Source organism: Coregonus lavaretus (genome assembly GCF_964263955.1).
Source record: "Coregonus lavaretus genome assembly, chromosome: 17".
In the NCBI taxonomy this organism is placed as follows: domain Eukaryota; kingdom Metazoa; phylum Chordata; class Actinopteri; order Salmoniformes; family Salmonidae; genus Coregonus; species Coregonus lavaretus.
This window is the reverse complement of record NC_140004.1, coordinates 5,702,765-5,721,536: the sequence shown is the minus strand read 5'-3', so window position 1 is coordinate 5,721,536 and position 18,772 is coordinate 5,702,765. Positions and strand designations below refer to the sequence as shown.

General features: G+C 42.5%; 1 protein-coding gene across 2 annotated transcripts; it reads right to left on the bottom strand.

Annotated features, from left to right (window-relative positions):
* Positions 1-344: 344 nt before the first annotated feature.
* On the bottom strand, positions 345-18,408 carry LOC311144718 (aquaporin-3-like). Of its 2 annotated transcripts, none has more exons than XM_084180813.1 (7): positions 18,110-18,408; positions 11,567-11,693; positions 11,202-11,339; positions 10,925-11,040; positions 10,601-10,818; positions 10,129-10,312; positions 345-1,231 (listed from the first exon to the last, which is right to left on the bottom strand). In XM_084180813.1, exons 1-7 carry the CDS (start codon positions 18,215-18,217, stop codon positions 1,217-1,219), a joined length of 906 nt encoding a protein of 301 aa, XP_084036939.1. In that variant the 5' UTR covers positions 18,218-18,408; the 3' UTR covers positions 345-1,216. The 2 variants fall into 2 exon arrangements, 1 of the variants encoding a protein (XP_084036939.1); XR_014614530.1 differs by lacking the exon at positions 345-1,231 and adding an exon at positions 2,710-3,250 and having other exon boundaries at positions 9,668-10,312; positions 18,110-18,308.
* Between the last annotated feature and the right edge of the window lie 364 nt (positions 18,409-18,772).

Here is an 18,772-nt window from a genome sequence, read left to right as displayed (position 1 = left end):
CTATTTCGCCCTGTGGCAGCCTCCTGCTGCCCAGTCGCCCATGCCGTGTGCCCCCCCCCTAAAAAATTATTGGGGGTGCCTCTCGTCCGTCCGACGATGGCACTGCTGACGCCGCTGCTCCTCTCTCGCCAGGGCCTTGATCCTACCCCAAGGTCCCTTGCCCCCGAGCATGTCCTCCCAGGACCACACTTTGCCCACCTGGGCCATCGCCAGCCTCTCCATCTCCTTTCCTGGCGCTTCCTCCCATGTCCAGTCTGCCTGCTCCTGGACACGCTGCTTGGTCCTTTTACGGTGGGTTTTTCTGTCACGATCGTCGTAGGAGTGAGTAGACCAAGGCGCAGCGTGTGAAACAAACATGACTTTATTTAATTAAAGTATACCAAACACGACTCGTGAAGTCCACGGTTAACAATACCGACACGGAACAAAAACCCACAACACCCAAGGGAAAACATACAGTTTAAATATGGCTCCCAATCAGAGACAACCCACAACAGCTGACACTCGTTGCCTCTGATTGGGAGCCACTCTGGCCAACATAGAATACACAACCTAGAATACCCAACATAGAAAATGAACACATAGAATGAACACACCCTGGCTCAACATATAGAGTCCCAGAGCCAGGGTGTGACATAGAGAATGAGTGAGATTGTGTGTGTGTGTGTGTGTGTGCGTGTGCATGTTTGTTGCATTACTCAAACCGCATTAACAGAGGCAGAAATACATCAGGCTTTATTGTCCTTATTCCACACCTGTGCAGCACACAGCAGGACCCAACAAACACAATAAAACATATCACAGATGTAAATGTGTATGATGTAAATGTACAAGTGAATTTGATAACCTTTGTATTCAGTGGCCCATTAGTCACCTACTTCCGCTTTCCTATTGTTCTATATAATTTATTTACAGGTTAGTGATTGTTGATTGTAACAGCACAGATCACATTCTGCAATAATATACTTTACGTCTTTGGAGGTCAACAAGAAGCAGGGGAGAAATCCAAGTATGAGCAAGACTTTTATGTGAATTTGATCTTTTGAGAGCAACACTTGTGGTATTGTTAGGGTTAGGGTTCTCAAGAGGGTGGTGCAGTCAGCCCAACGCATCACCAGGGGCACACGGCCTGCCCTACAGGACATCTACAGCACCCGGTGTCACAGCAAGGCCGAGAAGATCATCATGGACCTCAGCCATCCGAGCCACAGCCTGTTCACCCCACTACCATCTAGAAGGCGGAGACAGTACAGATGCATCAAAGCTGGGACAGAGAGACTGAAAAACAGCTTCTATCTCCAGGCCATCAGACTGTTAAATAGTCACCACTTGCCGGCCTCCACCCAGTACCCTGCCCTGAACATAGTCACTGTTACTAGACGGCTACCACCTGTTACTCAACCCTGCACCTTAGAGACTGCTGCCCTATGTATTAAAGACTGGTCACTTTAATAATGTTTACAAACTGTTTTACCCATTTCATATGTATATATTGTATTCTAGTCAAGGCACATCCTATATATCTACTGCTGTACACACCTTTTCTATTCATATAATATACATTCTCACCATCATAAACATATATATATATATTCCGGACACTGACGTTGCTCGTTCTGATATTTCTTAATTTCTTAATTTAAATTTTTGGGATTTGTGTGTGTTGTTATGTATTACTGCACAGTTGGAGCTAGAAACATAAGCATTTCGCTGCACCTGCGATAATATCTGCAAAGTATGTGTACGCGACCAATTTAATTCAATTTGTTATTGTATTCTAAGAATCAGGGAGGCTACACACACTAGCTCACACACACACAGACTGAGCTGTGCATATCTGCTTCTGTTCGGACCTGTAGAATGTTTTGAGTTATACCATGATTCTGACCTGTTGCCAAGCCAAAACCTCAACCATACTAATGGAGGGGGATTATATTCTTCTCCCCAGTACTTTTTATTATCCAACAAATAACCCCATCGATACAACAGCAAGATGTATACTACGGTAGACTGACACTTCTATGGAAAACTTCAGCTCAGTTAGAATGCAGTAAAGAGTTAACAGGAATCATGTCATCTTCCGTTGCCTTTGGGAAAGGATATGGCTGTAATATCGGTATTCAGATCACTTTAGGACAGACAATGGAGGTGCCTGTATGAATGGGGGGGGGGGGGCAGGTAGCTTAGTGGTTAAGAGCGTTGTGCCAGTAACCGAAAGGTCGCTGGTTCTAATCCCAGAGCCAACTAGGTGAAAAATCTGTCGATGTGCCCTTGAGCAAGGCACTTAACCCTAATTGCTCCTGTAAGTCGCTCTGGATAAGAGCGTCTGCTAAATGACGTAAATGTAAATGTAAAATGAAGTGCAGGGTATTTTGGGCTAAAAAGTTGTGTTGCAGTAATAAGGAACTGGTAGTTGACTTATTTGGTTTGTCACAGCAAACTACAGTTTTTACTTAATTGAAATTAAGTTGAAATTTATGCATGTTCATAAAATAGTGTTATACTTTTTAGACACTGAAGAAACACAGGATGTCGGGTGACTATAGACGCTATAAAAGCAACAATCTTTTCTTGATCTGCCAAGCAGCAGAGTGAGCAGACAGTCATGTGTGAGTACCCAACGTGGGAAAGGAGAAGAAGAAGAAGAAGAAGAAGAAGAAGAAGAAGAGGACAAGACAAGACATGAAACCTCATCCCATGACCCACATTGACACATCATAAAATAACTTTATTATAATGACAGTAATTAAAAGAAAAACGGCCTTACAGCACAGACATTTAGCACCCTAGCAGAGTGATACGCAAGGCACAGATTCTCCAGTTGGAAACAAAGAGCCAGACAAAGAGTTACAGGTCATGTGTTTTGTACTTTCAGAGGACAGAAATCAACAGTTGACCACAAACTGATTGACTGTAAAGATGTAACATGAAACAAAAAAAAATGTACATGTGCAGCGCTACATGAAACTACAAAAACAGTACACGTAAAGTTGAAACATGCCAATGGTTTTATTGACATGTCTTATAACTGCAAATATTTACAATCAAGAAATACTGGCAATCAAACTCAATGAACTCGATTTTTTTCATATGCTGGGAAAGCCATTAGGTTTGGCTGATGAAGGAAAGAAGCACAGCGGTAATCATCTCTCTGACCGATGAGAGGTCAGAGGGCTGTGTCGCCATGAAACTATCAAAGGATGCTGCTTGAACGCTATATATACAGTACCAGTCAAAGGTTTGGACACACCTACTCATTCCAGGGTTTTTCTTAATTTTTTACTATTTTCTACATTGTAGAATAAGAGTGAAGACAACAAAACTATGAAATAACATATGTAGAATCATATAGTAACCAAAAAAGTGTTAAACAAATTCTTCAAATAGCCACCCTTTGCCTTGATGACAGCTTTGCACACTCTTGGCATTCTCTCAACCAGCTTCATGAGGTAGTCACCTGGAATGCATTTAAATTAACAGGTGTGCCTTCTTAAAAATTAATTTGTGGAATTTCTTTACTTCTTAATGTGTTTCAGCCAATCAGTTGTATTGTGACAAGGTGGGGGGGGGGGGTATACAGAAGATAGCCCTATTTGGTAAAATACCAAGTCCAAAACTGCTCAAATTAGCAAAGAGAAATGACAGTCCATCATTACTTTAAGACATGAAGGTCAGTCAATACGGAACATTTCAAGAACTTTGAAAGTTTCTTTAAGTGCAGTCGCAAAAACCATCAAGTGCTATGATGAAACTGGCTCTCATGAGGACCGCGACAGGAATAAAAGACCCAGAGTTACCTCTGCTGCAGAGGAAAAGTTCATAAGAGTTACCAGCCTCAGAAATTCAAGTAACAGACACATCTCAACATCAACTGTTCAGAGGGGACTGTGTGAATCAGGCCTTCATGGTCGAATTGCTGCAAAGAACCACTACCATGGGCGGTGTGTTCAATAGGGCGATATGGGCGACGCACTGCCAAACGGGAAAAGGAAGGGATTTTTTTTCTAATCAATTATATCATGGCAACAGTAGTTCAGTGTTCACGTCTGATCTGCCAGCCACTAAATGTCCAATCAGGCTAAAGTCGTGCTTCAAATGTCCCCGCCCGTTTTGGGGCGATTTCAGTCAGGTTGAAAATCGCCCAGAAGTCTCTCATAGCCTCTAATGTAAAATATATTTTTTTCAAATTTCTGAGCTTTCAATACATTCTCTATGGGTGTCTGAGGGCTTGCACTTACGCGCTTTCGTCATACGTAACGTAACGTAACCATGAACGGCAGACAGCAACGCTTGGACAGCGACTGGTGTAACCGACATGCACCATCTTTCAGAAAAGATTAAGAAAAATGAGCTGTCAAAGACCCACATTGATAGCTGTTTGAGATTGTCTGCTTTGGTGAGAGTGAATATTGCCACTCAACTGGATGAGGGATACAGGCTAGCTGTCCGCCGCCACAACGATGAGGTTAGCAACAGCAGAGTCGTGAACACTGTCTACGAGAATCGAGACGACCTCATAGAATGTTTTGAAGCCATCCGGACGGGTTCATTGGGTTCATTTGACCAGCCCACCGTACCAGAAGCTACAGAATAAGGACATCGATGCTGTCTTTATCAAACGTGCCCTCGACAGCTTCGCAAGCAGTGTGCAGGCCATAAGGTAAGATAAAGATTAAACAATATCATTCGATCTTTCTCAAAGCAGAGCTTTATTTGAAAATGTATGCATGAAAGGAGACTGCATTTGTGTTTGAAATTACATTATTGTCATTATATATGGCCAGTGGTGTAATCTATCTTATTTTATATACTATGTGTACTGTACAGTGGTGCTCATAAGTGTATGAACACATTCTAAAGCTGACTAAAAAGAGGAATAAAAAAATAAAAAAATCTGTTCATGTTCATTTTTACAAATCTATACAATTGGCCAGAATATGGTTGTTCATATTTACAAATCTATACAATTGGCCAGAATATGGTTGTTCATTTTTACAAAGCCATACATATTGTTTATGCAGTGTTGAGGAATGTGAAAGAACACCCTTGATTATTTTTACTGTGATAACTTATTTTGCTTTTGTAAGCCAACACTTTTGAGATCAGTCAATAAATGCTTCTGGTATTGACTTATATGCTGCCCCTGTCTTCATGTTGTTGCTGGACATATCTTTTTAAAAATGTGTGTAGGTCACCTAAATCATCAGAAAAATTGCCCCTCCTGAGAATTTTTTCAGGAGCCGCCACTGACCACTACTAAAGGACACCAATAAGAAGAAGAGACCTGATTGGGCCAAGAAACACGAGCAATGGACATTAGACCGGTGGAAATTTGTCCTTTGGTCTGATGAATCCAAATTTGAGATTTTTGGTTCCATCCGCTGTGTCTTTGTGAGACGCGGTGTGGGTGAATGGATGATCTCTGCATGGGTATTTCCCACCGTAAAGCATGGAGGAGGTGTTATGATGTGGGGATGCTTTGCTGGTGACACTGTCTGTGATTTATTTAGAAGTCAAGGCACACTAAACCAGCATGGCTACCACAGCATTCTGCAGCGATACGCCATCCCATCTGGTTTGGGCTTAGTGGGACTATCATTTGTTTTTCAACAGGACAATGACCCAACAAACCTCCAGGCTGTGTAAGGGCTATTTTACCAAGAAGGAGAGTGATGGAGTGCTGCATCAGATGACCTGGCCTCCACAATCCCCCGAACTCAACCAAATTGAGATGGTTTGGGATGAGTCGGACTGCAGAGTGAAGGAAAAGCAGCTAAGCAAATGTGGGAACTCCTTCAAGACTGTTGGAAAAGCATTCCAGGTGAAGCTGGTTGAGGGAATGCCAAGAGTGTCCAAAGCTGTCATCAAGGCAAAGGGTGGCTATTTGAAGAATCTCAAATATAAAATATATTTTGATTTGTTTAACACTTCTTTGTTTACTACATGATTCCATATGTGTTATTTCATAGTTTTGATGTCTTAACTATGAAATGTATTCTACAATTTAAAATAAAGACAAACACTTGAATGAGTAGGTGTGTCCACATTTTTGACAAGTATTGTATATATATATTCCGGACTCCAACATTGCTCGTCGTAATATTTCTATATTTCTTAACCTCTACGGGATCGGTGTCCCTTATACGGGACGGTTGTTGCTCAATGTGCGATACAGTGAGAGAAAAAAGTATTTGATACCCTGCTGATTTTGTACGTTTGCCCACTGACAACGAAATGATCAGTCTATAATTTTAATGGTAGGTTTAAATCCAGAAAAACGCATGTTAAAAATGTTATAAATTGATTTACATTTTAATGAGGGAAATATGTATTTGACGCCCTCTCAATCAGAAAGATTTCTGGCTCCCAGGTGTCTTTTATACAGGTAACGAGCTGAGATTAGGAGCACACTCTTAAAGGGAGTGCTCCTAATCTCAGCTTGTTACCTGTATAAAAGACACCTATCCACAGAAGCAATAAATCAATCAGATTCCAAACTCCCCACCATGGCCAAGACCAAAGAGCTCTTCAAGGATGACAGGGACAAGATTGTAGACCTACACAAGGCTGGAATGGGCTACAAGACCATCGCCAAGCAGCTTGGTGAGAAGGTGACAACAGTTTGTGCGATTATTCGCAAATGGAAGAAACACAAAATAACTGTCAATCTCCCTCGGCCTGGGGCTCCATGCAAGATCTCACCTCGTGGAGTTGCAATGATCATAAGAACGGAGCAGAATCAGCCCAGAACTACACGGGAGGATCTTGTTAATGATCTCAAGGCAGCTGGGACCATAGTCACCAAGAAAATAATTGGTAACACACTACGCCGTGAAGGACTGAAATCCTGCAGCGCCCGCAAGGTCCCCCTGCTCAAGAAAGCACATATACAGGCCCGTCTGAAGTTTGCCAATGAACATCTGAATGATTCAGAGGAGAACTGGGTGAAAGTGTTGTGGTCAGATGAGACCAAAATGGAGCTCTTTGGCATCAACTCAACTCGCCGTGTTTGGAGGAGGAGGAATGCTGCCTATGACCCCAAGAACACCATCCCCACCTTAAAACATGGAGGTGGAAACATTGTGCTTTGGGGGTGTTTTTCTGCTAAGGGGACAGGACAACTTCACCGCATCAAAGGGACCATGGACGGGGCCATGTCCCATCAAATCTTGGGTGAGAACCTCCTTCCCTCAGCCAGGGCATTGAAAATGGGTCGTGGATGGGTATTCCAGCATGACAATGACCCAAAACACACGGCCAAGGCAACAAAGAAGTGGCTCAAAAAGAAGCACATTAAGGTCATGGAGTGGCCTAGCCAGTCTCCAGACCTTAATCCCATAGAAAATCTGTGGAGGGAGCTGAAGGTTCGAGTTGCCAAACGTCAGCCTCGAAAACTTAATGACTTGGAGAAGATCTGCAAAGAGGAGTGGGACAAAATCCCTCCTGAGATGTGTGCAAACCTGGTGGCCAACTACAAGAAACGTCTGACCTCTGTGATTGCCGACAAGGGTTTTACCACCAAGTCATGTTTTGCAGAGGGGTCAAATACTTATTTCCCTCATTAAAATGCAAATCAATTCATAGCATTTTTGACATACGGTTTTCTGGATTTTTTTGTTGTTATTCTGTCTCTCACTGTTCAAATAAACCTACCATTAAAATTATAGACTGATCATGTCTTTGTCAGTGGGCAAATATACAAAATCAGCAGGGGATCAAATACTTTTTTCCCTCACTGTATGTGACTATAATGGTGTTTTAAACAACAGCCAACTTTCTGGGACATTGACATGTCTCATATGGGGAGAAAGCTTAAACTTTAAAGTAGCTATTACAGAAAAAAAAAAATACCATGCTATTATTTGAGGGTAGTGCACAACAACAAAACACGGCAACTGGTTTGGTACATTCACCTCTGAAGGTAAATAATGTATATACAGTGGGGGAAAAAAGTATTTAGTCAGCCACCAATTGTGCAAGTTCTCCCACTTAAAAAGATGAGAGAGGCCTGTAATTTTCATCATAGGTACACATCAACTATGACAGACAAATTGAGAAAAAAAAATCCAGAAAATCACATTGTAGGATTTTTAATGAATTTATTTGCAAATTATGGTGGAAAATAAGTATTTGGTCACCTACAAACAAGCAAGATTTCTGGCTCTCACAGACCTGTAACTTCTTCTTTAAGAGGCTACTCTGTCCTCCACTCATTACCTGTATTAATGGCACCTGTTTGAACTTGTTATCAGTATAAAAGACACCTGTCCACAACCTCAAACAGTCACACTCCAAACTCCACTATGGCCAAGACCAAAGAGCTGTCAAAGGACACCAGAAACAAAATTGTAGACCTGCACCAGGCTGGGAAGACTGAATCTGCAATAGGTAAGCAGCTTGGTTTGAAGAAATCAACTGTGGGAGCAATTATTAGGAAATGGAAGACATACAAGACCACTGATAATCTCCCTCGATCTGGGGCTCCACGCAAGATCTCACTCACAAGAACGGTGAGCAAAAATCCCAGAACCACATGGGGGAACCTAGTGAATGACCTGCAGAGAGCTGGGACCAAAGTAACAAAGCCTACCATCAGTAACACACTACGCCGCCAGGGACTCAAATCCTGCAGTGCCAGACGTATCCCCCTGCTTAAGCCAGTACATGTCCAGGCCCGTCTGAAGTTTGCTAGAGTGCATTTGGATGATCCAGAAGAGGATTGGGAGAATGTCATGTGGTCAGATGAAACCAAAACTCAACTCGTCGTGTTTGGAGGACAAAGAATGCTGAGTTGCATCCAAAGAACACCATACCTACTGTGAAGCATGGGGGTGGAAACATCATGCTTTTGGGCTGTTTTAGGTAAGGTAAGGTAAGAAGTTCGATTTTATGATTGTAACTATTCACAGTTTGCATTTGTCAATATAATCCATTCACTGTGTGCATTGGTGAATAATGTAGTTTGTTACGGTCCAGTGACAACATAACATGAACTTCAAGGAATTTAATTGCATAATACTGGTGGATACATCCCATTCCAATAGTTAGTGAGATATACAAACAAATGCTTTGTTCATAAAGTCGGTCACAGACCTGTTCAGACAGGTGTCTTTTATACTGATAACAAGTTCAAACAGGTGGCATTAATACAGGTAACGAGTGGAGGACAGAGGAGCCTCTTAAAGAAGAAGTTACAGGTCTGTGAGAGCCAGAAATCTTGCTTGTTTGTAGGTGACCAAATACTTATTTTCCACCATAATTTGCAAATAAATTCATTAAAAATCCTACAATGTGATTTTCTGGATTTTTTTTCCCTCAATTTCTCTGTCATAGTTGACGTGTACCTATGATGAAAATTACAGGCCTCTCTCATCTTTTTAAGTGGGAGAACTTGCACAATTGGTGGCTGACTAAATACATTTTTTCCCCACTGTAGCATCCTGACAAGCATTTCTTTGCACCGTGGTGCAACCGCTTACAGATCTTTTTATAAATAATAATGATAAAACGTGGGCTTAAAAATTACGTTTAGTTATGAATAACAAGAAAATATTTTAAAATGTTTGTTTTTTTAATAAATAAAAAAAATCTTAGGGCATGACACCTCTGGTTGACATTGAAATTGAAGGACTCACTAAAACGTACACATTTCATTTGATCGGGACACATGTACTATCTGTCTACAGCATATAAATACAATCATTACAACTATGTTACTATAAAACATAAAATACTGTCCAAACAGAAGAGCTAAAGACACTAGGATATAAACTTCCATTGTTTCCAAACATTTTGAATTAATATAGTTCTGTGTTTGAGTCTTCACTTTCTCCCCTCACTATATAGCTACAATATAAGACAAAGGACGCCTAGAGACAGATATACTGTAGCGACGCTATAGAGAAAGATTGAGGTCCTTTGTGTGTCCTTTGTGTGTGCATACTGTAGTTGTCTCCTTACAGACTAACAGACACACAGCTGTCAGTCAAGAATGAGAAGGGACCCACCGGCCCTCAAGGAGACCATACTGTACCCCCACTGAGGATGAGTATAGGGTTATAGGATGCTGGTAGTGGTGGTGATGGAGGGTGGAGGATGCTGGAGAGTGGTAGGTTATGAGGCTCATACCATCTCTTCCTTTAGGGCGTCCTTTGGGTTGATGTTGGTCAGTTTGACTCTCTCCTCCCGACTCTTCCTGTCGCGAACCTCTCCCTCCTGATGGAAGCCAACCATCAGCTGATAGACCACCACACCAATGATGGCGCCCAGGAACGGCGTGAAGATTGGCACCAGGAACCAGCACTCATTGGCACTGAGAGAAAGAGAGCAAGAGAGAGAGCGAGAGACAAATCTAAGAAGTTGCGCAAGATTTTTTCTTAGTCTTTGCCTCCTCTGCTTTTACCTGTTTGATCCATCATCACCATCTCCCATTTTATTTAATCTTTATATCAATAATGTACAAACCTCTAACCAGGAAGTTGATACGGAGTGGTAGATGTATAGTGGTAGAATACATGTGAAGAGGTGTAGAGACAAGCAGAGAGGTGAAGAGAGAACCAGATGCATGCAGAGAGGCAAAGAGGATTGGGAGAGAACTCACGTGAAGACCTCAGTGCCCCAGCCTGCCAGAGCGGTAAAGATGCGTGGCCCCAGGTCCCTGGCAGGGTTGACAGCGTAGCCAGAGTTGAAGCCCATGGACAGGCCGATGACCAGCACCACAAAGCCCACCGTGAAGGCCTCCAGGCCCTGGGGGATGGGGTTGTTATGGGGGTCCACGATGGCCAGGATACACACGATCAATGCTGCAGTGCCAATCGTCTGGGATAGAGATACCTCCATTAACATGGAGAATTCCGAATATACTAGTAGTTCTATTTCCTTATCCAACCAGTTTGGGGGTTGTACGCGGAAGAAAGGGGCTTACCTGGTCGAAGAAGCCGTTGACCAATGTGAGATGTTTGCTAGGGTAGGTGGCGAAGATGCCAGCGGTGGCGTTGGGCCCGGTAACAATGAGTTCTCCAGCATAGTCCAACAGAGCGTCTGAGGGGAGAATACACACACACATTATGATATAACATCAACTATAACGAGGTGTTACGCTATACACAGATTCAACCTTATGGCTAAGTTATTAAGACTTATCAAAGAGTTGACTCCAACAGATGCTTCCGTTCTATCCCTGGACAGTTCCGAGGACTCACCATAGTACAGACCAAAGATGATCCCGGAGCCCAGGAAAGCTCCCAGTGTCTGGAAGAAAAAGTAGACAGGGAACTTTCTCCATCGTTCTCTCCCAAGCAGGCAGAGGGCAAAGGTCACCGCCGGATTGAGATGGCCTCCTGGGAAACACACATGTTGACAGATTTTTTACATTAAAGCAGGACGGCTTCTCTCCAAATGGACATCAACCATCCCTTTCCAATACAGACATTTAGGAACACGACTTGGAGACATGACTCAGTCTTGGAACAACTCATGGGAACAATTCTGCTCAAGGAGAACCTCTACACCTAAGCATGTTGGTGAGTTAATTAATGTGCATGTATTGCTAATATGAGGTGTGTACCTGATACCTGGCCACAGACCAGGATCCCTAGGGTGGCAGCGAAGCCAAAAGCAAAGTTGACGGTTAGGAACATGCCATGAGATCCTCCACTAAGCACCAGCTGAGCCACCGCACCGCAACCAAACATCTGTAAAGAGTGTGAAGAGACGAAAGGTATAGCATGGGTACCAACAAACAATGATCATCAACATTGCCTGCAAAAATAAGATTGTAATGACTGCATATGAGGAGCACTCATTGTGTTTAATGCCAGAGCAGAGCCAAACATTTACTCATTGCATTGTTAACACACTGCAATATTTGAGTCACTCAAGCTTTGTGTAACAAAAGGCTTTGTCAGTATACATGATACACAAACGGATATCCTAGATTTTTTGTCAGTGTTGACATTTGATTGTCCCAGTCCAAATGTATGAGTATTTTTCAGATACCGATGTATCTGATAAAACAAGTGTACTACATATTTCCGCCCTGATATGAACATGCTGGCAGGAAAGGCCTTGTTTTATATGTGTGAAAGTTAGTGTATAAGCTAATGATCTATCATGTATGACATTCCTGGGATTGTGTGAATTTACATTTTGTATTACCATATCATTTTTGTATGTTCGGTATAGTTATGTACTTGAAAATCTATGAATTGACCAAGTCGGCACATTTGGGCAGACTTGATACAAAATAGTCCAGTATTGCAACGCTTCACTGGATCAATCTGCATCTTTGCACACACACTGCTGCCATCTAGTGGTAGTCCTGTGTAGCTCAGTTGGTAGAGCATGACGTTTGCAACGCCAGGGTTGTGGGTTCGTTTCCCATGGGGGACCAGTATGGGGGGGGGAAATGTATGCACTCACTGACTGTAAGTCGCTCTGGATAAGAGCGTCTACTAAATGTAAATGTAAAATGAAAAATCTAAATTGTGCCTAAACTGCAATATTATATTGTGGCCTTTCTCTTGCATTTCAAAGATGATGAAATTTGAAACCGCATGTTTTTTTGTTTGTATTATCTTTTACCAGATCTAATGTGTTAAATTCTCCTACATTCATTTCACATTTCCACAAACTTCAAAGTGTTTCCTTTCAAATGGTATCAAGAATATGCATATCCTTGCTTCAGGTCCTGAGCTACAGGCAGTTAGATTTGGGTATGTCATTTTAGGCGAAAATTGAAAAAAAAGGGGTCTGATCCTTAAGAGGTTAATGAGGGTCAGTTAGTCGGCAGCAAAATTGACCAACATTTCCATCCCTAAAATAAACCCTTTGTATTTATTTATAATAGAAGAGGTCCCCTGTAGCTCAGTTGGTAGAGCATGGCGCTTGCAACGCCAGGGTTGTGGGTTCGTTTCCCACGGGGGGGGCCAGTATGAAAATGTATGCACTCACTAACTGTAAGTCGCTCTGGATGAGAGCGTCTGCTAAATGACTAAAATGTAAATATGCTCTAGAATGGAAACAAGGCTTCATGCAGTGAGAGGACGTCTGTTTCAGAAGCTGCTGTCATGGTTGTGAATTAGCTATAGAATTGCCAAAGTGGACATACTGCATAGTGTGTTTGCGAGCCGACGTGTGTGTGTGTGTGTGTGTGTGTGTGTGTGTGTGTCCATTACTATGGGGATAACAGTAATGTGTGGTCTGCCAGTCGCAAGGCCCCCTGAAGCAGATGCATTCAGCTCAGACCACAGGATACATATGTTGAGGTGAGCTACAAGGAACTGTCTCGACAGAGGGCTTGGCGTCTAGTGGATGGCTTAACATCACTGGGCCCAGTCTAAACTCTGGCTCCTGATTAGCCCAATGGGCCTCATGCTTCCGACTGGCTGGAAAAATACCACATCTTCAGAGGGGCCCATCTTTAGTTAGACATGAAGTTAAATGTCAAAGGGATCTTAATGTCAGAAGCATCAGTATGGAGCCAAATGCTGACTGAATTAGCCAGATCAAATTCCACCAAAAGGTTATTCACTGAATCGTTTAAGTTTCATGATGCAGTAAGAAATGACTTAAAAGACAGCGTCTAACAGGATAATTATCTAAATTAAATCACAGCTCTCTAAATGGCCTGGTGGTGATAGCGACAGCATGTCATGACAGCATTACACCATGACATTACATGATTACTTTGCACACTTACTCCCCCAGACTGTCAGGCAGTTCATGCTGTGTCCTCCTTCTGAGTGTCTACCGATACACCTGGTCACTCATGCATTCCCTTTTAGTGAACAGTACTGGAGGGAGAGGAAATCTCTGGGTAGATTTAGATGCCGCCAGTCTTTTCCAACATCCATATACATTAAAACTATTGGGACAAAAGGAAAGACGTGAAGTGTGTGAATAAAATACTGTGTGAAGAAGTCGTCAACCTTTTTCCAGTAAAGCATCACTCCTAGTAACATTGTATGGAAGTTGTGATTTGGTGTGGTAAGCCATGGTTTCGTGTGGCAACATGTGGAATTCAACAACAAATGTCACCATGTCAATGGATTTAGGTGAAAGGTTAGGTGAAAAAAAGCCTAAATTCCCTTACGTTGATTACTTTTTGCAAATCTAATCCGTTTTCCATGTTAATTCAGCGTCATCACATTGATTTTTTTGTTGTTGAAATGACATGGATTCAATGTTGATTCAACCAGTTTTTGCCCAGTGGGAGATCTCAGGAAAGACCTGTCACCCCGCTGACCTTCAGGGACAAATAGTGCCTGTTGGCCCGCCTTCCACCACCTGGACATGGAAGTGTCCACAGAGACACCACAGCCATTCAGCTGTGTCTAATCAATGACTGTTGTTTAGTTTGACTATTTTCCAAATCCTGACATTGTATAGAATGCAGAGATATGTTCTCCATATGCAGGGGTATAGCTCACATGCACACACATGCACACACACTATCTGTCACATACATGCGTACACACACACAAATTAAACACACATACATAAACACACCCTGCCCTTCCTTCCTTCCTCTGCCTCCCTATCCCCGAGTATCCGTTAAGAGCGCCTGTCATTACATTAGTCAGTCATTAGTGTAACTTGAAGACAGGTGACGTCTATATATGTCCTGGAGGGCGTGAATATATTTGGCATGTTCAGGTTTCACCCATTGCGTTGTTGCAGTCACTCCCAATACTGCCATCCACGTTTTACATAGCACTAGACATGCCAAACCTGCCGCTAGTGCCTTAGACAGTGACAAAACAGGTTTAAAGCACAGTGCTTTTCCATCCATGCTCCTGCAGGAAATATACATCATGTTTTGTTATTAGCAGTATAGCACCTGTCCACGTTTATTTACTATCTTATAATAAATAGTGCTTTGACAACGACGCTTGGCAAGTGCAACAAGTTTCTGACGCTTGTGTTACTTTTCTGACGCTGAAAGTTGGTGTTTTAGGGAACCAATGCAAGGCTTTTCTAGATGGACATCGATTGTAGAGATCCTATCTTAGCGTGAGAAAATGTATTTCATTAACATTAGGCAATGAAGAAAAGCTTTGTAAAACAGGTGTGGGAGAGCCTGTGACCGTGAGTAAGACTGAGTCATCTCTCGAACAACTCTTTCTCTCTGAGCAAAACAGTGAAACTTAACTGTTTAGAAAGCCTGCAGGGTGTAGGCTTTACTGGCTGTTTTATCTGGTAGGTGCTTCAAGTGGTACTACCCATTTTCTTAAGTGGCCATTTACTGCTAGAGCAAGATAAATAAAATAAATAGCAGGGGTTGTTGAGTTTGTCTTGTTTGTTTATTTAACATGGCGGATGGCTAAGGTCTGGATTCATTTAGGTCAGTGACCGAGGGAAGATTTAATCTGTCAGTTCCATTAAAGTTGACTTAAGTGGAGGGATCTGTCCTTCTAGAAAAAGACCACTCTCTAAGAAGAGAGTCAACAGCCTACCAGTCAACGGTGGACAAAAGTGCATGTCTTTTTTAAAAACTAGTTCTTAAAATATCATAGTTTTGTGATAAATTGAAGCTTTCAAATGTTCTACTGCTTGTGTTCTATGTTCTATTAGCTCATAAATATTGTGGAGTTTGTGCAAGAATATTAACAATAGCGACATCCAAAATGAGCACCGACACCTATTTCAGTCCAAGTCAAGCATTGCTTTATGTCTTCAGTAGACCTACATCTTACACACAACGTATGTTGAATTATAGACTAGCAAAATCTGTGATCATTATTAACAAGGCTTGTGGCATGTCACCAAGATGAAGAATGAAGATCAAATATGACAGACACAAGCTGGATTAAAGCTCTACACACACACACCAGTCCAATTCGCATACCGCTCCAACAGATCCACAGATGACACAATTTCCCACCTGGACATAAGGAATACCTATGGAGAATGCTGTAAATGGACTATAGCTCATCATTCAACACCATAGTGCCCTCCAAGCTCATCACCAAGCTCAGGACCCTGGGACTGAACACCTCCCTCTGCAACTGGATCCTGCACTTTCTGACAGGCCGCCCCCAGTGTATTCCGGTTCGAACAAGTAAGGCTCTGCCTCCCCCAAACATCCTCTTCCTCTTCGCAGTCAGACATATTATCTCAGTTCTTTCGGTTATCTCTCGCATCTCTCGCAAACAAACAAGGTTCTAATGTCCAAACAATGGGGTGTAGCTGGCTAAAAGTAATGTGAGTAAAGACACTCCTCCTGGGGCAGGATATAGACATGAATTGATTTCCAGATGTGAACAAAACTGACCGGTAAACATAGAAAGTATCAGAGCATTTGAAAATGTGACTTTTATTGCAGAAAAAACGACATTCTCGAAGGGAAGAAAACATGGACGGGTTCTTTGCGAGTATCGACGCTACCAAACGTATTAAAGTGTTTTTGAGAAAGTTTTGGCTTGCAGTGCAGCTTTGCTAACATCGGTCTGTCTTATTACATCCATGAAATTTGACGGTGCTAATATGCTAACTCCAGGTGGTAGCCAGAAGTAAATCATGGATTATTGTGGATTCTGTCACCATGGGCCTTCAGACACACCTCAAGGGAAATTATGAGAAATGTTATCCAAATATAGATTTGGGATTAATTATCCCTTTAACATGGACCACACACACCTGCACAGTCTTGAAGAGGGCCCAACAGTGCCTCTTCTTCCTGAAGAGATTTGGCATGGGACCTCAGATCGTCAAGAAGTTCTACAGCTGCACCATTGAGAGCATCTTGACTGGCTGCATCACCGCCTGGTATGGCAACTGCACCGCCCTTGACCACAAGACTCTACAGAGGGTGGTGCGGATGGTCCAGTACGTCACTGGGGCTGAGCGCTCTGTCATGCAGGACCTTTATACCAGGCGGTGTCCTTTATACTAAATAGTTTTGGTTCCAGGTGCGTAGGAATCAAAATTAGAGAATACTGAAAGAGATTGAGACCCGCACACTGCCGAAAAACAGGAATAAATCCAAAACTGAGGCTAAAAATAAATAAAAATAAAGCTGTTTACTTGAACATCATGGTGAACCAAAAGTTCATAATGTAAGTCCAACAGGCTCAGAGACAGCTTCTATCTCCAAGCAATTAGACTGTTGAATAGCTAATCAATGGCTACCCGGACTATCTGTATGGACTATCTGCACTGACTACCTGCACTGGCCATATGCACAGAAAGGAGAAAAGCTCAGGTAAAAAGTTAGAGGAAAACCCACTGTAGTCTTCTGAAAACTTTTAACTTTTCTGTAATTTTCTTTGACTTTGAAAATGTAAGGTAGGTTTTGTATATTGGTAGGGGGAAAAAATCTAATGTATTCCCTATTTAGATGTAATTTTAAGGCAGCAAAATGTGAAGACTTTATTTCATTAGCGACTGTAAACATGCACACACCTCAACTATGACATCAGAAGAGCACATGAGGTTGCAAGGTGAGTCCTGGATCGTTTTGCTGAGTAAAGATCATGTATCCATGTTCTTGCCAACAAGAGCAATCATATTTTCACACACACTCAAGGAGTGTAATTTATAGGTGCCTATATGAGGCTCACATTCCCGACCCCAGAGAATTTGAGGTCAAGTGCAAAGGCTAGCACAACCTGTAAAGCCATGCTGAACTTATGTAATGGAGTTAAGAACATGGCGTAAGCTCACTCCACATCTAGCTTGAAATGTCGCCGATGGAGCAATCCAATTGGTACCTTTTGTATAGCTCAAACGGTTGTTACATTGTCAAAGAGGACAGTCACGTGTTTATGAGCAGAGGAACACTGGTTCGAGCCCGGTATGACGACATGGACAGTAGAGGAAGATATACTATGAGCAGCACACTGATGTCGGTTTCACTTACCAGTATCCATCACTCTCACATCTTGGCATTACAACAATAGTCGATACACAGGTTATTGTTAATCCAGAGTATGATTAACAGACATTAAATTAACAGACAATTGCCAACCATGTAACCTTCAGTAGTATTTTGTCTACAGGTATGAATACGCTCATACTAATATTTCTTGTGGCAAAGAATCATCACAGTAAAACATGCAATCTGGATGTCAGTGAGGTGACAGAGGTGAAAAGATGGCAGAGCTCTTACCACCAGAATGAGGGTACCCAGACACTCTGCCAGGGCCTGGCGCAGCAGCAAGTTACGGATCTGGAAGGTCTGTGACAGCTTGTCCATTAATATCTTCTGTTTTCCCATGGTTCAGTGCTGCTCAGCTAACCTCCTGTATTATGACTGGGTGACAGCAAGTAGGTAGGTCCTCCTGTGTGTGTGTGATGGCTAATGCACTGGCCTCCTATTATAGGACCTGGACCTCGTGTGGTTCCTGCCAAAGCCAGCCCCCTCGAACCCTCCCTTCTCTCTCGCTCTCCCTCCTCTCTCTCACGCCTTCCCTCCCTCAGACTCTCTCCCTCACTTCTCTCTCTCCCCCTCCCTCAGTCTGTCTCTCCCTCCCTCAGTCTCTCTCTCTCCTTTGTAACTCCCACACCCTCTGCTCTTTCTCACTGATTCAAACTCATACACACCCTCTCTCTCTCTGTTGGTCTTTCTTGTCCTCATCTGGTTCTCACTCTCTTCTCACTGTTTCTTTCTTCTCTGCCTGAAACTTTATCACCACGTACTATTTCCTGCTTTGTCTGGTTTGAATAGAGGTGTGAGTCATTATATGCCAATAACTGCTCAAAAGGTATGCTTCTAACACCAATAACGTTTTGTCTATTCTGTTGAGGGACTGGAGTACATTGCATTCCACTT